The sequence below is a fragment of the Xenopus tropicalis genome, chromosome 5 (assembly GCF_000004195.4).
Source record: "Xenopus tropicalis strain Nigerian chromosome 5, UCB_Xtro_10.0, whole genome shotgun sequence".
Taxonomy (NCBI): domain Eukaryota; kingdom Metazoa; phylum Chordata; class Amphibia; order Anura; family Pipidae; genus Xenopus; species Xenopus tropicalis.
In genome coordinates, this window is record NC_030681.2 from 73901497 (window position 1) to 73924075 (window position 22579).

General features: G+C 37.6%; 1 protein-coding gene across 1 annotated transcript in view; it reads right to left on the bottom strand.

The window, feature by feature from the left end:
• Positions 1-3672: 3672 nt before the first annotated feature.
• The window catches only part of slc35f1 (solute carrier family 35 member F1), a 202905-nt gene continuing 183998 nt past the window's right edge, over positions 3673-22579 (bottom strand). Inside the window, 6 exon segments of the mRNA XM_018094310.2 lie at positions 3673-3883; positions 7390-7479; positions 7482-7544; positions 8850-8902; positions 14232-14400; positions 16456-16615. Coding sequence (XP_017949799.2) covers positions 3771-3883; positions 7390-7479; positions 7482-7544; positions 8850-8902; positions 14232-14400; positions 16456-16615 — 648 coding nt within the window. The 3' untranslated portion in view covers positions 3673-3770.

Here is a 22579-nt window from a genome sequence, read left to right on the forward strand (position 1 = left end):
TTGTGGTTTAAGTGGAAATGAGTTTATTTGTGGCTTCAAAACCTCTAAAACTATGAAAATAAGATGTTAATAAATCTGCCCCAAAGTGTTAATATAATTTAGGCTAATGTCAGACTTGGCATATTCTCTGCAATTTTGTAGGATTTTACATTAGTGGGGCATATTCTCAGCAAGTGTTTTGTCTTGCCAAGAATATGCCACATCTGACATTAGCCTAACGTAAGTAGCTGCTGGGTTTGTATAAAGTTTTGAGAAGCAACCTGTATGGGCCAGAAGTCCCATGGCATGCCAGATATCTTCACTTGTCACTGCTCAGACTAGCTGCAATATAACTAAATTGCAACTGCCTACCCTCATTGTTGGTATTGAGATTTTATCCTAAAAATGCTCAAATGTGCAGTTTCAGACAAAATCTGCCTGACTTAATTTCTGCCATTCAAGTCCATGGCAGGCATTAAATAGTATTTCTCCACCAGCAGAAATAAGCGAGCAGAGCACCTGGCATGCCCTGAGCTTAAGTGATTCTCACATGATACATCAGAGAAATATATCAAATATACATAAAGGCAGTGTAACTGTGGATTTACATGTACATTGTAACTACTATAAAAGTTAATATCTAAGAAATACTATGTATCAAAAAGCAATTTAGTTTGCAGTACAGCAAACATTGAAAACAATCTAATAAAACAAAATTAACTGAAATTTCACAAGTAAGGCTAAACTAATATCTGTAACACTGGGGAGCACTTAAAAACATTCAGACATGAGCCATAAAAGCTAATGCAGAGAATTATCTGGGTGGGAAATGGAAATAAAAGATATTGATGATGGTTTGTTGGTAATATATACAATAGGTGTAGAATAAAAAGAATAAAGTATAAGGAATGTATTGTGGGTGAATATCTACCACAGTTTGTTTTGTTCCTGAGTGCTGCTTAAAGCAAGGATAAGGAACATTCAATTGTCCAGCTAACGCAGAATGTTAACTCCTGGGTAGTGATGGGCGAAATGTATCGGCAGGCATGGATTTGCGGCGAATTTCAGCGTTTCGCCATTGGCGGATTGTTTCGTGAAACGGATGAAAAAAATCGCCACGGAAAAATTTGCCGCACATCCAAAAACTGTCGCCGGCGTCAAAAAAGAATGGTCGCGGGTGTCAAAAGAATAGCCACACTAGGAAATAATAGCCGCGGGCGACGAAACAATAGCCGCGCAACAAAATAATAGCCGCGGGCGACAATTTTTTTTGGTGAGCAACATTTTCGCCGTTTCGCGAATTTTTTGCCGTTTCGCAGATCTTTTGAAAGATTCGCTCATCACTACTCCTGGGTTTTGTAGTTGGAAAAAGTCTGTTGTACTTCTTTAGCAGGCAGAGAAAGCTTGCCTATTCATGACTTTGCTCCCAGTAAAATATTGAAGATTGCTTGCAAACACTCTGACATTGTTAGATGATTTCTACTTTCACAGCTGAAACACAATTATCACTACAAAAGCAAACGGTACCCTTGCACTATTGAGTAATTGTATGAAGACTTCTCCAGTTATAAAAAGAAGGTTTCTACTTATTAAGATTTCAGAGCATCTTGTTACCATATGTATGTTCCTATTTTTGTCATATAAAAGCTAAACCTTTTTGCTTTCCAGAAATAAGGCGGAAAATCTTAAATTTTAACCCCAAATCCTAAGTACTGCAATGAGTTTTAGAATAACCTACAAAGTATGGCTCAGAGCACCCATCAAAATTGAACCAGCCACATTCCCGAGTGTTACTGGTTAGAACATTCCTGCTGGTTCTCAGTCATCTATAACTAGCAAGGGCTGAAGGTTTGTAATGAACAACTGACTGATCCAAGGATGGATATTTAAAGACAGCTTTAAGGCTTTTGTTTGCTCGTAAATAGCTTTAAATGCTATCTTGCCTGGTAGCCTTAAAGGAGAAGGAAAGGCTAAGTCACTTGGGGGTGCTAAAATGTTAGGCACCCCCAAGTGACTTTAATCGCTTACCTCGTACCCCGGGCTGGTGCCCCTGTTAGGAGAAAACAGCACCAGCCCGGGGCACCTGTAGCGATGCGCTTCCGCCTTCGCTTTTGGAAGGACTAAGGACAGGCGCATGCGCAGTTGAGTGAGAAGCCGACTTCTCTGTTAAAGTTCCACTATTCACTCTACTGCGCATGCGCGCGCTCGTGAAGACGGAAGGAGGAAGCGCTCGCTACAGGTACCCCGGGCTGGTGCTGTTCTTTCCTAACAGGGGCACCAGCACGGAGTAAAAGGTAAGCGATTAAAGTCACTTGGGGGTGCCTTTAAGTGACATTGCCTTTCCTTCTCCTTTAAGGCATGCTTACAATCTAGAGAGGTAAAATGAAACACTATCAGTGAGCTAATAATAATAATGTGACCAACTGCTGTCTTTGGTGTTGGAAACTGATATTTAATATACCTACCACTGTTAAATTTTCACCTTTGTGGTTTTAGACCATTAAAACATTTGTTACCTTATAAAACACTGTAGACAAACTAGTTAGGTTACATTGGCACACTGAACTAGTACTATAAACATGTGGTAGTGGAAGGTTTTAAGGGCAGCATTTAAACACAAATAATACCACAATAAAGGTGAAGTATTTGGAGGCAGGCAGTGCAATCGATATGGACATGATACATTCAGAACATGACTGTGACTGTTGTAACCTGTAAGACCACAGTGTGAGACAACTGTATAATTTTATAGAAACCAAATAGGTGCTCAAGACTTGTGAAGCACACCCAACACATGTTCAAATATACTGTTTGTGATTGTGGAAAACAGTTCACTAGAAACAGTTATGTAATATATCAAATATTGGTATTGCTGATGTTTTCTGCACACCATTATCATAGCACCACCATATGGATCAGTACAACTCACAGTCAGTTGTGGAGAAATGTTCCCCACATGCTTCAGCTGCTTTAAAAAGTAGAAAAGGAAAATGAATCTACTCAGGCAATGGAATTTAGAAAAAAAATACTTGTAAAACACATCATTGCAAAACAACATTGGCTAACTGAATTTATTAACACTGATTTCTTTACTGCAAACCTGGGATAGCTGGCAGTGACACTATAGGAATGTCAATTATTTTATAGAGATGAGCTTTCCACCTGATAGGCTTAAGGCTGACTGAAAGGCAGAGAGAGGGTCCTGCCCTCAGCCTCCTTCCTGCTTTTAGTGGCCAGGCCCCCAATGATATTGTCTGTTTTCTCCATCCCAAAAAATTACTATGAAAGAAGTTGGACAACACTCATATATATAAGTAACAGTTAGGTAACCATGTGCTGATGTTTTTCAAAGACTGTGACAATGTATTTTGTGAAATATCCCAAAAATAACTTGGCAAGATATCACATGATGACATGTGCAAAAGTAAACTTTGAGGTAATATCACCTATTTTCTTTTGTTTTATTAACCCCACTATGTGTGTTCCCTCATATATGAATAAATAGAGCTTTTCAGATATATCACTTCAGTCTTGCATCCTTCTCAAATGTTTCCATGGTGTTATCTTTGAAGTCCCTTCAGGTATCTGACCCTGGTGTATACCTTTCTCTATGCACAATACAGAGATAATGGACAAACAGATGCCACTGAATCTTCAATGGGTGGAATAATGCTTGGCTTTAGGCAACTCTCACGCGTGGTTCCTCTTCTGTTTCTTGGCTTAAACTGGTGTAAGTTACTGAAGGCTCTAGCTGTCCACTAGAAGGCAATTCAACCACTGGGCCAGATGGGTTACGGAACTGCTTGTACACTCTTGGGTCCTGGGCGACATATGTATTGGTGGAGAAATAAAAGACCAGCCCAAGCAGGATTGTGAAGAAGGAAAGTAGATACAGCCCTGAAAACTGAACAAACATTTGCAAATTATTTTTTCTTAGTTTAAGACACAAAACTGTATCTCACAAACTGAGGTGTGTGTGTGTGACAAATTCTGTTGCACAACATGCATTTATGTATCATATTTAAAATTATAAATTTAACCTTTGACTGTATTGATAAACTGCTTTGAGGTGAAAAGGCTGATTGTTAAACTAGTAAGAAAGAGAAGTTACAATGAGCTGTATATTCTAAATCAATGAAGGGAGAAATTCAGAAGAATTGCACAAAATAGTCATGGCGTCTCCAAGCAGTGGCAGAAAAACATTTTAAAGGATTTCTGTGCCCACATTTGTTTTTAGCTGTAGCAGTCATTTCAAAGAATGAATGTACTGAAGCCCAGTACATTTGGATTTCACTAAATATTTCATCAATGGTCAAAGCTAGTACAAACTCTTATTTATGAAGATGTGTGACATTTTAGGCTATTCCCCCATCCAGGGCAGCAGAGACCTTCTCAGAGACCCAGATGGGCCAGCCTCTCCTGCTATGCTCTTATACTGGTGAGACCTATTTGATGGATTACAGGTACCTTTTCCTGCACCTGATATGAGTTTTTTTTTTAATTTGCCTTGTGGAAGCAACACTGTCTGGGTTCAGTGCATCTCTTATACCTGCATGCCCTGTTGTTATTGTAATGACTGCACTGTGAAAATGTCTGTCCTTCCAAGAATATTGTACCCAAACTACATGGTCCCAGACAGTCACATTAATTGAAGACTAATTTCAGCAGACATCCCTGCAAACAATAACTGTTTTTTAGGATGGAATCCTTGAACACTGTCCCTGTCAATATCAGTAGAAGCTGGTCTGCAAGTTAGATTACTTAATGGTGGCAGTGGAGCCCCTGGTTTAAATCCCAGTGTTTTGACCCAAATCCCTCTAATCTCATGATATCTCAGTGTACTTTTTGCAGGGCTTGGTTGTGGAAAATGCTTGGGACACCATTTTAGAAAAGTACAATACAAATCCTACCCTTTAGAATTAATAAGACAACCTGTCCTTCCATGTTAGGGAAGACACCATGTTAATTATGTACCAAATAGTTAGTGCCAGGACCTGATGATTTCAAGCCTGAGATTGCACTTTGTACTTAAAAGTCAAATTATTGTTCAAGAGACTGCTAAAATTGAACTTTTCTAATGAAACTAATCACATTGCCACTTGGCAGCAACACTTCCAACACATTCCTTAAAGCAATTACCGCATATCTTATGCTGAATGAGCATTATCTCCCACAAAAGAGCCTTGTTGGGAAATGTTCTTTAAGCAGAGTTTTAGCTGACCCAAACTGTGAGCCCAACTGAGCGTTTTATATCTTAACTCTGCAACCTTGCTAAAAAAGAATGAGAGTCTTTATCCTTCTGATCTTTGATAAAAGGGGTTTCTTGATCTTTATGTACTTGGCAGTAGACCACCTTGTAGAAAACACTGATTCAATTTCTAAACAAGATCATTTTGTTTTCTTGGCATCATGTATGCTCATTTTCTTTATATGTTTCTATGGCATCATAAGTCATACTCATTTTTTTACCATAATTAAGTCAGAAACTATAATTTTACATTAAATACAATGGAATAAACCTTCCCTTTGAACAAGACTAGAGCAATTTTGCATGTTACACAAAGTTACAATTTGTGAGTGAAATCTCCTTCATTGTTTGGCTGACTGTAAAAAACATATTATTAGTAGTGTATAAATAAAACACTATGCATATAAAATGTTGTCTGATATCAAAGTCCTTCTAGATGAGAGTATTTATTGCCAAAATATGTTTGGTAATATACATTTATTATTTGCCTTCCCCTTTTGTTGCATTTTAAGCATTTTTTTCTGTCACCTCTACATGGCATTTCATGCAAAGCCTTCATAGTCTCTTCCTTCCCAGCCCACAATTAATAGTTGGCCATATAATTAGACTGAATAAATCAAAATCCATAATTTACCTATAAAGGAAAACAAAAGCACCAAGGAAAGGTTTGCATACACCAACTCTACAAATAAATGGGCTACAATTGCTTTTGATAATTGCCCTAACTGCTGCTACACTGTGTTAAAGGAACAGTAACACCAAAAAATGAAAGTGTATAAAAGTAATTACTATATAATGTAATGCTGCCCTGCACTGGTACAACTGGTGTGTTTTCCTTAGAAAGACTTCTATAGCTTATATAAATAAAGCTTCTGTGTAGCCACGGGGCAGCCATTTACAGGAGAAAAGGCACAGGTTACTTAGCAGATAACAGATAAAACCCCATTATATTCTACAAAGCTTATCTGTTATCTGCTATGTGCCTGTGCCTTTTCTCCTTTTTCCCAGCTTCAATGGCTGCCCTCGTGTTGACATAGCAGCTCATTTATATAAACTATAGTAGCGTTTCTGTTGCAAACTTACCAGTTTTACCAGTGATGGGCAACTGTACATTATATTTTAATTACTTTAAAACACTTTCATTTTTTGGTGTTACTGTTCCTTTAAGACCTCTGCCAGATGTGAGCTCAGCATACCTGAATACTTTTGCACCTCAAATACAAACAGTCTGCAAGACCTGATAACAACTCTATAAACTCTTGAATGGAGATGCATGGATATTCTGTTGGGATGCATGAATGAATGTAAGTATTTAATGAGACTTCAACAAGCTAATATATTTCTGTTCGACTACCTTCATGCCCAGTTCACTTACAGATATCCTCAAAAAGACGTGAGCACCCTTAAGACCTAACTCCATGACCCACAACTGCCAAAACATTATTATGTTTTAAACCTATAAAGTATGATTTAGGGAAGAGGTCTGCAAAATGAAGTCTAAATACAAATTACATTTCTCCACAGAATCTACCACTCTCTATATAGACTTGTAGAAATATATCTAGTATTTATTTATGTACCAGTTCTGGAATTGTCTTTTGATTCAAGAAATTTGGAGAAAAGTGCTTAACGTTGTTTAGTTTTATATATATTTTGCAAAATATACCCTCTAGAACTGTACATGTCAATTTATTTTATAGACACTGTAAACATATGGGTGCATGTTTATTACTGAGATTATGCCCTTAATGTGTGCATCCGCATATGGCTTATAATCAACAAATGTGTTTGACAGGCAGTAATTCTGGGGTTTTCTGAGCATGGAGTGCAGCTTAGATCTGCCACGTGCCACATTTAGCCTAGGTAAACTAAGGAGTTAAACACAGACAAAGAAAATCAGCCTGCTGCGCTGCAATCTAAGAGCAGCAGTATAAAAAAAGTACGAGGTTCACATTTATGTCACTTTTCCATGCATGAATATCACTATTTTCTCAGTACGCTATCTCTCAGCTAAGGGTGAAATGAAGAAGTCATTAACTTGACAAACACCAGCAGTTTCCTTTTATGTGTCTGCACTAACAGTATTCACTGATGACAAATTTGAAAAGGCAGTGTACCCATTTCCAGTCAAGACAAATTAAAGTAAAAATAAAAGGCCTTACCTTGTAATGGAACAAGAAGAGGCCGCAGAAAAAAGTGTAGAGTTCTGCTGTTAACATGGAAAGGTTGATTGCAGTGGCACTTGTTTTTTTGATAACCACAGGCATGAAGCTATAGAGGCCAAACATGCAGGCAGTGAAGCCAACATACAGTAATCCTTAAGAAAGAAAATGTTTTCATTTTAAAAAGTACTTGGCAATCTCTTATGATTAAGAGTAGCATTATGAAAAATATAGTTTGTATATGGGCTCTCTTAGTCAGGGCTCTCTGACTTACATTCTGGGTCTAGTTATGCTTGTTCTATTTAATTACATGGTCAGCATGGTCACAGCTTTCCAGATCTACAGCACATATATTCTGGTATTCTGGAGTATAATCCAACTATATTTACAACATACTATATAAGAGACCACTTAATATCCTACACTGAACCATATAACCTTCTCCCAAAATGTTGACTAAGAACTATGTATTGCTGAAAACAGAAAATGCAAAGAACATGTTTATGAAGACTCTAGGGGGCTGATTTACTTACCCACGAACGGGTCGAATGGAGTCCGATTGCGTTTTTTTCGTAATGATCGGTACTTTGCGATTTTTTCGTATGTTTTGCGATTTTTTCGGATTCTTTACGAATTTTTCGGATCCAATACGATTTTTGCGTAAAAACGCGAGTTTTCCTATCCATTACGAAAGTTGCGTAAAAAGTTGCGCATTTTGCGTAGCGTTAAAACTTACGCGAAAAGTTGCGCATTTTTCGTAGCGTTAAGTTTTAACGCTACGAAAAATGCGCAACTTTTCGCGTAAGTTTTAACGCTACGAAAAATGCGCAACTTTTCGCGTAAGTTTTAACGCTACGAAAAATGCGCAACTTTTTACGCAACTTTCGTAATGGATTCGAAAAACTCGCGTTTTTACGCAAAAATCGTATTGGTAACGAAAAATTCGTACAGAATCCGAAAAAATCGCAAAACATACGAAAAAGTCGCAAAATGTTCGTTTTCAAGTCGGAACTTTTCCAATTCGGGTCGGATTCGTGGGTTAGTAAATCAGCCCCTAGGGCTCATTTACAAATATTGATGTGCACTCAATTGTGTGCATATTACAGCACTTGCATTCTGTTTCCCATAAATTCATTAGCAATTTTTAACCAAATAATAGGCAATTTTATTTCATAGGAATTTGAGCTCCATGTTTCTCTCATTGTTTGTTTTTATTGTCTTTGAATTAATGAGCATAAGGCTGTTATGATTCTCTGAAAGAAAAACAGTTAAGATTTCATTGCCACATTGATCTTTTCCGTGCTCTTCTGTGCTAGAGATAATAGCCCAATAAATGTTAAATAAGCTAGTAGGTGAAGAGCTAAATTAAGAAATGTTATGAGCAGTTCTGTATGTGACAGATCCTCTCTGCTCACTGTTTAGAACAGCTTTATATACATCAAGCTTGAAATAAGCCTTACCTATTTGCCAGTCCCATGGTACCTTTAACAGCTCCTTGTGTTCCATTATTGCTCTGGAAGGAAAGAATTGGAAATTAACAAACTTGACTTACGGGATATGAAATCTGAAAGTAAAAATGGATAGAAGTCATAAAATATCATAAATCTCTCAAAGGTCTTCTAAAACACAAAAGCTTTGTTCTACTGTATATCAAATTATTTATCAGATATGAAGATATGATTTACTTAAAGGGTCCCTGTTACTGATATAAAAAACAACCAGACTGTAGCGGATGCTTATTAATAATTTGTACAAAAATGTTTTATATTTTCTTATAGTTTAGATTTAAATGGTTTATTGGTTTGCTTTCTCAGCTTTTTCCCCAGCTGCAAACAATTCAGCCATACTGTTTGCCAGTAGTCCAATAGTTATTTTTTCCATAGTTTTATTTTTCCATTTTCTCTCTGCATAGTTTTGTATCAGACGTCTATGCAGCCAGATGCACACCTATGGTTCTGCCACTCCCATCCAGCATCCAAGAGAATCTGCACGTGAAATGTAATAGCAGATAAAAAGCACTTTTTTTTAACTGTTTTCATGCTACTATATTTCCTAATTAATAGCAAGCTTGTATCAAACTTTTCAAAGCCGACTGCCACAGACCCAGTGGGTCTACATCCTCATCTACTGCCTCATAATATGCCCTGGAATAATAATGTAGAGAGGACGAGGAAGGCAAGAAGCCCCCCACATTTATTTTTATCTGCCTACATCAGGGATCCCCAACCTTTTTTACTCATGAGCCACACTCAGATGTAAAATGTGTTAGCGTGCCACATAAGCATGGAAAAAGTTCTTTGGGGAAGCCAAATAACGACTGTGATTGGCTATTTTGCAGCCCCATGTGGATTGCAAGCCTGCAGGAGGCTCTGCTTCTGGTAAAACTGTGTCTCAGTGATTCCAGAACTCGCATACAAGCCACTAGTTTCGGATCACTGCTTTATATTATCAAAAATCTCAATTCACCTTCCTTTGATTGCTTCCCCTTTCTTGTTTCCCACTTCCTACTTCTTGTCTCTCCTCTCCCCATCTAAGGAAAGGAAGAAATGGGGAAAAAGGAATAAAATGTAATGATGAGGAGAGGACAGATTTGTAAGGGTGACGGTGGGAGGCATGTATGGGGCTCTGAAACAACATTCGGAGAATTACAGTATTTTAAACTACAAATTCCGGTAGTGGGTTTAATTGGACTTTTTATACCTAAATGTTATGAATAGGGTATAGAACCAATAAAAATGGTTTTGGGGCCAACACATCCAAAAGACACAAGGGTAAGCAGTTCTTTTAGAGCATACTACAGAATGCACAATTTGGTAATTGGTCGAATAGCTAATAGGCTATTGCTTGAGGGTTCTATGATAAAGGTACAATACCCAGGCAGTCAAGAAAATTATGTAAGAATTGGAGAGTTGCACAGCATGGGTATGATGATTATGGGTATAACTTGTTTATATACAATGGGTGCTTTTGTGATCTGCTAAACAAACGATGTGACCCCATACTTTAGTCTGTGATACATTCTATATATTGCTCTTAACTGCTTAAAAATAGTAAAGGCAGATCCTATAACTCCTAGGGCAGCCAGAAGAGTAGAGAGCCTAGCAAGTGCCCTTACTGATCATCAATATCAATCTCTAACTGAAGGTTTGGGGGTAGAACTATAGTATGATGCTCTGGGCTTATAATTGCACCTCGGGTTCTTCTTTTAAAAGAAAACTGACTTATTTACACTATACTTTTGAACAGATAGTATGATCTGTAATATTGGGAAATACCTGAAACTATATATTTATATAAAGAACAATAATTAGGTCCGTATAATAAATTATAGTAAAACTGAAGGAGATCATCATACACCACATCATGTAATGAATATCTAATAATTCATAAAGTTTAGCACTTAAAGTCTTTGCACTGCCAATAGTGCCCAACAACACACCCCTCTTACTGCCATAGACTCTACCCCCCGTTTAGATAGTTTACTCTTGTAAACTGAGTTTAATAAAGCCAGTTTGTCTTCTCACGCTTTCCTAGAGACTCTCTCTCTTATAGGCTTCATCTCACCCTTTTGCCACCTTGTTGTTCTCATGTTTGCTCTCAGAGATGCCTAACCTGTTATGTTCTACTATTAGTTGCATGAATGTGAGTTTAGAAATTCATTAAACATACTGAGCCAATACCTGAGTTTTATGCCACAAACAGGGCGATCCCAGCTTTACTATATGGTGCTCATCAAGTGTTGTAAGCAATAAAGCTGGAATCACCCTCAAACCCTTTGGCTCTCAGTTTGTTCAGTGATTATATTACCAGTGTGTGGTAAGACCAGCACAGATACCTGCACCCCTGTTTTCTACATATTTTATTCAGTTTATTTAGAGATTCAGCCATGGCTCATTTCTTAAACAAAAAATCAACGGTTTATAAAGGAGTGTGTATGTTTTATTCAGAAACAACAAAAAAGATATTTAAACATTATGTTTAGGTATCGACCTCCATGCTTCTGTATATGTGCCTTTGCTTACCATATTGTACCCACACACATAACCTTTACGACATTATTCTCAGAAATGCAGTAATTTGTCTACTTAGGGCACAGTTATATTTGGAATTACTTAAAATATGTACTGTATGAACAGCAGAAAATAACTGAAACTTCATCATACTGGCACTCCATGCTGCCCTGGATATAGCTGTACAAACTGCATTATTATTACTAAGAGATGCAAGTGCAGCCAGTATTCTTGGGTGCACTGTATTGTATAAACAAGAGATCTTGCATTTTGATTTTGCTTTAATTGTGCCAGATGTTGTGGGGCAGAGAAGTGCACTATAATAACAAGCTACATCACTCAGTTGGTAACACCAGGGGTTTGGGCTGCAGTTTAAAGAGAAACAAGAATGGCTTTGCACCTAAAGCATAAAACAAAGAAAAGCAGATCCTGCCTTTGTAATGCCACTTACATTTTCCCTCGTAATGTTTTGTAGGCAGCTCCCATACAAAACCCAGAGCTGCATGCCACACTGTATGTTGTGTAAAAGGTGGGTATGACAGAACATTTGTTCTTCCTTAAGGGCATTTTTGATTTGCTATTTTGAAATATTTTTTTCTGAAAATAAGGATTATACCTCCATGAGGTTATGATACCCCTGTCCTTTTTGAAATATGCTTAGTTAGTAAGCCTATTATATATAAGTATAACATTAATGTAAGCTAGTTCTCTAACTGAATGTATTTTATGCTGATTTTATATAACACATGAATCTGTTTCCATCAAGCATCATGCTGTTTTATTTTATTACAAAGGGATCCTGGCACCCATATTATTCAGTTTGCCACACAAGGTTTATTTTACTTCTACACCTTTGTTGGGGCCCATTTTCTGAATATAGAATGGGAATCTGTCATAGTTTCTGTTCTTCTAGCCTGAGCTGTCAAGTCACCAAAGGCACTACAGGGGTACACTGAATACTGCTATTCTATTTCTGACATCAAAACGAAGTTATACCCTGCCCGTCAATGTGCTGATTGAAAATGCAAAGAAAACTAGAAGGTATCTACTGTATGTATAATGCTCTTTAAGAAGCAGTGTTTCACAGCATAAATTCCCAGATTCTGCCTGCGGTACAAGCTTATGTGATATGCTCACATCAATACAAGCAGATCATTAGCTGGGTGGGAAATTCTGACAGATGCACCTACTGTATGCCACTGTCAGCATATCCTGGAATATTGGTGAGGTGTAAGGCTTGCAGTCATAAACCAGTATCTTAAAGGGGAAAAACAGAAAACAGAGCATAATTTTCAACCCCTTAAAATCATAATTCTCTTTCATTTTAATGCCATTCTATTGAGTGCCTCACTATTGAGTGCTGGGATGTGTTCTGGTAATAATTATATCTAGCTGTGATAAAATGTCTTGTGTTAAAACTGATGTGAAGTTGTAATGTCAACTTTGGCTATAGCAGTGCTTTATTAATTGTGAATCCTGTGGTTTTCGGTATCGGAATCGGTAACACTAAAAATGATGAGATGAGTGGGCTTTATATGCATTAAAATATAATGTACTGTTACTCTGTAGAGGCTTCAGAAATGCAATTACACTTTATATAAATAAACTGCCGTGTAGCCATGGGGGCTGCCATTTAGGTTGAATAGGTCACAAAAAGCACATGTTTACGCAGGAAATGACAGATTTATAGTTCTATGGGTTCAGATCCTACACTGAAAAATAAGCACAGACCAAATGGCATAAGGCATAAATATGTTTATTTTTTAATTATAGTCTAAATATGAAAACTATTACAACTGGTGTTGGAATACAAAAAATAACCCTTAGCAGCCTGGGGGGCATAAATACCCCTTGAAAGGCTGCCCTTCAATTGGACAGCCATATTATAGACCATTCCACTTTCCTGTTGTTTGGAATCAGTAACAGATAATCACAAAGAATCTCTGCTTTCTGTGTTGCTCTGCCAGCACCACCATAATTCAGAAATGTATAATAATATTCCCCTTCCTAATGAATGCAGGCTTGGGTGCCAAGTGAAGCCACTTAGACTTACATTATAACCGAAATAAAATGTATTATAGTTTTCAAAGCACACAGTTCTTTTCAAATTAAATTCAGATTAAGATAATGTCTACATCTTTTCAGTTGTGTGAAAAAATGCCTAATAACTTCTTAATGTTATGAGCCCAAATGAGCCAGAGAGAGTGCTTGTAAGCTAAAATTTAAAAATGAGAATTGCAGTAATTAAATGTACTCTATAACTAAACTGTAAGTTTTGCCTATATAAATAGCATTTAATAATACAACTGGACAGGGCCGGAACTAGGGGTAGGCAGAAGAGGCAGCTGCCTAGGGTGCAACGATTGAGGGGCGCCAGACAGGAGCCTCTCCTGCCTACCCCTAGTGCTACTTTGTCATTGCCTCCGCCGCTTGTCATTAGCGGCGGAGGCAATGACCAATCTAATCGCCCCGGGGGGGGCGGGGAGGGGGGCGGAGTTGGCCAACCGGGTTGCCTAGGGCGCCCGGTCGGCTTGGCCCGCCCCTGCAACTGGATAAGAAAGAACATAAAAAATGTAAATGCTAAATTAGAGAAGTTGAGGTCACAATTGACCAAGCTCAGATCCTATTATTGTGCAAAGGCACTGGTAACATCACTATTTTGTTATTATAGAGCATATCTTCCCTGATCTGGTTTTGGTTTGCCAGGACACTTGTGATCCAGGAGCATTGTTGGGGTAAACCTAAATGAGTTCCAGCTTACCACTGGAATATTAAATACATTCAATCAAATCATATTAAATCCAAAGAACATCTTGTCAAGAACATACTTACAGCTGGATACCACTGAAGAAAGATCCAAAGAGACCAATCATGCCTAGTAACTCGACCCGGCTTAGGTTTCTTACAATATACTCCTGGCATACACTCGAAATTCCATAGAGTGTGGCACCTCCTAATACTAAAACATCCCCAATCAGTTTGCTGTCTCCTGGATAGAAGTCTAGAAAAAAGAAACAAATGTGAATGAATGTGTCAGTAATTTATTTTAAATATCTCTAACACGTTAGAGTCAGAGGCGAAATGTAGATAAATTGTGGATTTTTAATATGTATGGAGGAATGCCAACCCCATGACCCTCAAACTGCATTCTCTGAGCACTGTGTATGAATATTCCCATTCCATCAAGAGTGCTAAGAACCATATATATTTATACTATTGCATGTTATATTAACAAATTCCTGCTACAATTCATCAACCTTTATAAGGGGATATGTTCACACTGATTACATATTAAAGTGGGAGCTACAACTGCTTATATCATACAGATAAGACTATGGGGCAGATTCACAAAAGGGCAGTAACACTTAAAGCATAGTTTTATGCGTTAAAAAGTGTTCCTTAATTAAGTAACGATTGATGAAAGTCATTTTGTATGTGTTAATACTCATATCGCATGCGCAAAGATCTCAATTATCGCAAAGCGTTATGTCCATCGCATTGCGATAATTATCTAACAGAAATAATACTAACACATAATTCACAGACATATTTTAAGCGTTAAAAGCATGAAATATTGCGAAAATTTGTGCTAATATTAACACCTACTAGGAGTGGGCATTACTAAAAAAAATTGTGGTTTGTGAGCGTTTGGAAAGACAAGATGGAGTTTGCAGTCGGATTTTTGTTAGATTATGAAGAAGAGAATCAAGTATGTGATCAGTGAAGCATGCTTGAGTTTTCAGGGAACCTGTCATTTTCAGAGCAGTAGTTTTCAGAAAGTAACGTTTACGTGCATAATAGCGTGCGCTAATACTGTGTGCTACGACATAACGCATAAATATATTGCGTGCTTTAAACTATTGCTTAAAAATATGTCATCGCAAGATAAATATCAACAATAAAATTGCTTCTTAAAGGAGAAGGAAAGGTAAAACCTAAGTAAGCTTTATCAGAAAGGTCTATGTAAATACAGCCATAAGCACTCACAGAAACGCTGCAATGACTTCTCTATCAAAAGATTTGTCGTGTCTGTAATTCATGTGCCAGAGACACGCAGCTTTCTGTTCTCTACCCTCTCCTGCTCCTCCCTCCCTCAAGAATGCTAAGAACTCACTCTGAGCCAATCAGCAGGAAGCTGACTCTTGCAAACTGAGCATGTACACTTGGTCTCGGTGCAGGAGTGAGGCATTATGGGCACTTTATTACACAGCTCAGCGTGTTTTCTTCCTGTTTGGCTTCTGATCATCTGAACAGGAGAAATATGGGGAGACTTAAGGGCACTATTGAGACAACTGAAGGTATGCCTGCAGCTTGACATTAACTCTTTACTAGCCTTTCTTTCTATTTTAATTCAGACAAGTGTCCTTTTTGTAAATCGATCCTTAATTCTCCAAATATAAGAAGTGATAATATTTTTAACGCATGCTAAAAATAACACTCATTTTTACAACCTTTTGTGAATCAGCCCCTATGTGTTATGCCAATCTACATCTCTCTTTATTCCACCTTGACAGTAATGCCAGAACATGTTCTTCGGTACCAGACTTCCTCCTCTTTAAGGCTCCTTTAGGTTTGGGGCACAAGTCTGTGCAGCTCTCACCTCTCTCCCTCTCCCCCTCCCATAAGAATTCATAAGAATTTACTCCCCCCTCCCATTAGAATGTGTAATCTAAGCTTCAGCAAAGAAGCTACTGAGACCAAGATGGCAGCTGCTATCTTCAGCAGACAGAGGGAGTGTCCAGGGCTGTTTACTCAGGTATGGTAAAGCTTTCTGCAGAATAAATATAGTGTTCTAGGTGGCACTAATGTGGCAAATCTATTGGCAGTAAAATGCCAAAATGACTTTCCTTCTCCTTTAATCATGATAATATTAGGTTTGGCTACAAGGTCTTATAAATAGAAAATAGGTTATATTGTTCATACAGTTTGAGTTTGTACCTTTATATTAGACACTACATAACAGTCAATTAGAAAATAAAATGAATAAAAACAAAAGCAGGTTGTACAGAACACTAAAGGAACTGCTTATATTTTGGAAAACGTTTGCAAATCTTACCTCCTTTTTGTTGTCTTCCCATAAGAACGTCAGCTCCTGCCATGCAGCCAATGCCTAATATACAGGCAATGGCACCAATGAAATGTAAAACTTTATATCGCACCAGTAAGAAAAACCAGGAGAGTAATATGACCACAGGAATGACAAAACAATTCAGTAACTGAAAAAACAAGGAGAAAATAATTACATTGTAGGGAAGGTTTAATAAGTAATGTAGGAAAAGATATATTGCAGGGCATCACCACGATGACTGTAATAAAAGGCACACGGAAGTAAGCATTTGCCTAGCAATAAGAATGGAAGTTTTCATTCTGCAGTATAATATTTTTCCACTGGCAGCTAAGTCACTACATATGTTAGCCCATACACAAACCATTTATTAAAGAGGCACAGAGGAAAAACTATTTGTGCTGGTTTTGTAACTAGACGTTACAGCACCCTACAGTATTCTTTTAAGATTTTAAAAAAGTATTTTGTTGACCCAGTGGGACAAACAGAGACAATTTGGTGCCAGCCCAATTATATAACTATGTAAACCTGATTCCAAAACTCCATTCTCCTTATTTACTATTTCGCTTGCAGAGAAACCCAACTGATTAACTGCAGATTTGTAGGACAACATGGCCACAAGCTGTGCAGTCTTGACAATCTGTCATGCATAGATGAAAAGGATCTCATGCTTCCTTTTTTAAATTATAAATGTACTTCTTCATAAGGGAAATACCTGCCTTATATCAACAGTGTTGTCACAGTCTCAATGTTTTAAATGCCCACAGGAACATTTTAAAAATTCATTCTACTTCCAGTTCTTCTGTAACTGGAAGTAGAATAAACCGATAACTGTATATTCTTTTCATATTTTTGGATTACATTCTTTATAAAAAAAAAAATAGCATGCAGATTAAACATTCAGGAAGTAATTTTATCAGCGAGGGGATGCCTTCATAATACTAATTCAATCAGCACTGTCCAAATTATACAGACAGTTATATGGGACCTGTTATCCAGAATGCTCAGGACCTGGGAGCTTCCTGATAAGGGTTCATTTTGTAATTCGGATCACCATACCTTAAACCTGGTAAAAATCATTTGCACATTAAATAAACCCAATAGGATTCTTTTACCTCCAATAAGGATTAATTATATCTTAGTTAAGATCAAGTATGAGGTATAGTTGATTAGAATGATTAGAATGGAGTCAACAAGAGGTTTCTGGATAAAGGGGTTTCCATACCTGTATATACATTTGTATTCAACAAAGGGAAAAGCAGAGGGAAATAGGTGAACGTAGTTAATCTATTATCTCTACAAATAGCAAAGAAAACTGAATAAGAGCCCTAAAACATGGGTTGTGCATGTGCCGCTAAACAGAAAAACTAGCGTATAGTTCACAGATAATAATAATCATAAAAATATATCAAATGTACATATTGTACTACATTATACTACAGCTATGGTATCTCTTATCAGGAAACCCCTTACTCAAAAAGAGCCAAATTACAGGAAGGCCATCTCCTGTAGGCTCCATTTTAATCAAATAATTCAACATTTTAAAAATAATTTCCTTTTCCTCTGTTATAATAAAACAGTACCTTGTACTTGATCCCAACTAAGCTATAATTAATCCATATTAGAGGCAAAACAATCCTACTGGTCTTATTTAATGTGTTTTAGAAGATTTAAATTATGGAGATCCAAATTAAAGAAAGATCCATTATCCAGAAAACCCCAGGTCCCAAGCATTCTGGATAACTGTTCCCATACCTGTATTGCAAACAGCTATGTACTTTTCCTAGAGAAATCAAACTCATATAGATAAAATGGAACAAAGTAGTGAAATTCTGTGTTTTTAACCATTTCTCAGGCCCAGAGTTAAGCTGGCCATACACGCACCGATAGTATCGTATGAAACATCGTTTCGTACGATATTCAGTGCGTGTATGGCAACTTGGCGAGGCAACCGATATCGCAGGAGGCTGCTCATATCGGTTGACTCGCCGCCAGGTGGGTTAAATAAGATTTTGATCAGGCACCATTGAAGGCGTCTGAGCAAAATCTGCCTTCAGGGCTGAATCGACAGAAGGAGGTAGAAATCCTAATGTTTCTACCTCCTTATCTGACAATTCAGCCCTGAATGTCAGTGGAGGGCTGGAATGATCTTTCGATTTTTGATCGAAAATCTCCACGTGTGTGGCCAGCTTTAGAGATGAGAGGTGCCTATGCACTTCAGGATGACTTGAGCCCTAATCTCATAAAAAAATGTAAAATCATTCTGTTAAGGCCAGTCTATCCATCTGTTATATGCAGTCAAATAGAGCAAGTATAGTAACAAAAAGTTTAGTTACTATCAGATTTAGTTTGGTCTAATCCTGCAAAAATTTCTGAATCCCAAACATAGTTGTGAATTTATATCACTAACAGATACTGTGGTCAGTGCACACTAATGCTGGGACAGAAGGAAGCAGGTCCGCTTTTTCCCTCTCTGAAATAGATATGCTGGGGAGAAAATGCTTAGTGTGACACTAAAGGTGATATTGCAGAACACTACAGGCTCCAACAGAACAATGTCGCTGGATATTATCTATGCAACACTGATACATAAGAGAAGAGAGACAAACAGCAGTTCCCTGTTATATCCCTATTTTACCATCATTTTTTGTATTACCTCTCTGCTACCCTGTTTTGTCATTTTGATTTATGCCAACCCGAACTGCCAAAAAATAATTACAATCTGACTATGCAACTCTACCTCATCCATAGAAATGAACCGTAATTACTGCAGGAAGGCAAAGCATACCCAACCAAGTCTTACAATGGAATGTTTAAAATAAGGATCATGTGCGCATTCCCCTTGCATCTATGCTTGAGTAAGAGCTGCCAAGGGGTCATATTAAGATACAGAAAAAGAGTAGCACAATTAGTTAATTAACAATATTATGTCATTTTCTACAGTCATATGACACACCCTACCCAAATGTATAACTACAATATGCAGAAAATGAACGATTTATGTGGCACATAGAAATGCAGTATATATATCTCTTACACATTGCACTTTAGTGTTGAGAAATTGTTTAGATTTTATCAAATTCAGCCAATTTTTCACTTTATATACCATCATGGAGTCAGGAAGGATTTTTTTTTTCCTCTGCAACAAATGAAAGAGGCTTTAGATGTTTTTTTTTGCCTTCCTCTGGACCAACTAGCAGTTAGGCAGGTTATTTATAGACATTATGATTGAACGTGATGGATGAATGTCTTTTTTCAACCTAACTAACTATATTACTATAATGTTTTATAAATCATTTAAAAAGTCATCCTGGATCTACGCTTTGCACCTCATGCCAGTTAATAGAAATCTGATGCAAGGTGTAGAGGACAGCATCAGCTGGTGCTAAGCAGCCCGCCATAGGATATGGTGCAAGAGATGGGCCAAGAGATACAGCCACTCAAGGTCAGACAACACCAACCACTGGTCCCAGCGCTACATGCAGAATGCTCATTATGGTGTGAGAGAAAAGAAAACATGCATGATTTTTTTTTTGGGAGGGGGGTCAAATCCACCCTTATTTGCACCCAAGGCACCTGACTACTCCTCTATGTTACTGGAAACATGGGGTGTGGCAATATAGAAAGAACATGGCACAAAAAGGGTGTCTCCTATGATGGATATCTGCAAAATGTTAAAAAAAAAAGCTCTCACAGAAATTCCAACTTTGAATAATATAAAGATAGTGATGGAATAATCACTGCATTATCTTTTAAATGGCAATTAAAAAATCTAATATTAGACTTGCCTGTCAATCTTTAAGACAACAAGCGTTGTATGCTCCTAATTGGTGGAAAGTTTTGTCACACCATGTCTAAATGGCAATCACTTCACACAGTGCTTCCTTGATAAACTGACTGTGTAATTATTTCCCTGAGATGATGTTACCATGGTACCATATGAATTAAACATACAGGACTTTTATTTTTCAGAGTCTAGATAATGCTAGTACTGATATCCATATACAGTTGTCTGTTGTTATATCTCACTGTGTGAAGTCATGTCATGGGCAATGGAATCACCCTCCATTGCCCTCTATGACAGCTGAAGTGACTGAAGCACTAAATGAGCGCTGTCATAGAGAGTGCCCTGCATGTATTGTATGAAGAGATAACTATATCTAGCCAGCTCAGATGGCTCATTGTGCCATACTTTTGCAATAAATGCTGTGGCATTTTACACTAGGGGGCACATTTACTAACCCACGAATCCGAATTGGAAAAATTCTGATTGGAAAACAAACATTTTGCGACTTTTTCGTATTTTTTGCGATTTTTTCGGCGCCTTTACGACTTTTCGGAAATTGCCGCGACTTTTTCGTTACCAATACGATTTGCACGAAAAACGCAAGTTTTTCGTAGCCATTACGATTCGCTCGTATCTTGTCGTGACTTTTTCACATTGAGCGCTCGTAAGCGGCGGGCGAAACTTTCAGACTTAGCATGATTTTGGAAGCCTCCCATAGGACTCAATGGCACCCTGCAGCTCCAACCTGGCCCAAGAAAAGTCACCATACTGAAGCTTGAATGAAACCGAATCTTTCGTACTCGGCGCGAAGGCTACGAAAAAGTCGCAACTTTTCGCGCAAGTAGTAACGCTACGAAAAAATCGCCAGATTTTGCTCAACATTCGGAATGGCAACGAAAAAGTCGCAACAATTTTCCGAAAAATCGCCAAATACCGATCATTACGATCACAAACGCAATCGGACGCATTCGGCCCGTTCGTGAGTAAGTAAATGTGCCCCTAGGTGTATAATATTGTACTGTGTAATGTCAAAACATATGTATATATCAATATTTATGTAGGGGGTGAAAATATAAAGAAAAGATAAAGATTTATATTTACTAACGCTGGCGGAAAAAAGTCGTTCTGTACCTCATATGTTGGTGCACTAACAGGCATGGGATCAGGTTTTCAGTGCACACATAGCGGCACATTTACTAATCCACGAATGTTCGCAATTTTTCGTGGCAGTCGCGACTTTTTCGCAAATTGTTGCGACTTATTCGTCGCCGTCACGACTTTTTTGCAAATTGTCGCGACTTTTTCGTCGCCGTCGCAAAAAAATCGTATTGGTTTTTCTGCCGTTTACAATTGCTCAATACAAAAAAATTGCGACAGCGACTAAAAAGTTGCGCAAAATACGATAAAGTCATGACGGCGACGAAAAAATCTCGCAAAATACGAAAAAAACGCAATGGCGACTAGTGGACATTTTCCACTAGTCTGTGCAAATACATACATAGTACTGAAGCCCCTCTGCCTGAAAAGCAGCAGTTGAAAAAAAAACAGGACTGCCCAACCCACAGCCTGTCAGCTGTTGTTAAATGAATTATATAACTGGTTTTGAATAAATGGATCCTATAAAACTAGAATGAGCACTTTCCTGTTGCAGAATTTAACTTTGATAAAGAACACATAAGCAAGATTAAAAAGCACCAAAAGCTTATTTTTCAAAAGTCTTGTACACTGGATTGTTTATTATCACAACATACCCCAGAGCATGTAGGTTGATGGCCATCTCCCACAGAGTCCATTTTAAGAAAAATCTCCTTTTTCTCTTAATAATAAAACAGTAGTTTGTACTTGATGGTAACTAAGCTGAATGAAAACAGATTGGCGGCAAAACTTTCCTATTGGGTTTGTGTAATATTTAAATGATCTTTAGCAGACTTACGGTATGGTGGTCAAAATTATGAAAACATCCCTTATTCTAAAAACCAAGCATTTTGCATAAAAGATGCTATTACCTGTCGTATATATATATAGTATATGTATATATATATATATATATATACATATAAAGATAGATAAATACACATGCACATATATATATGTATGAGCAGTTTTCAGTATTATTCAATTTAACCATTTATGTCTTACAACATTCTTGAAAACATTCTATGATACAGCTCAAATACCGTAATTCTCTTTTTTTTTAATCTTCCAGCTAATATTTTAATGTACCATGCTGACTTGTGGCCAATGAAGCATTAGCTGCTAGTGCTGAACATGTATATGCAGACAAATAATGAATCAGTCATTACATCTGAATGTGTATCAATGTAAGCC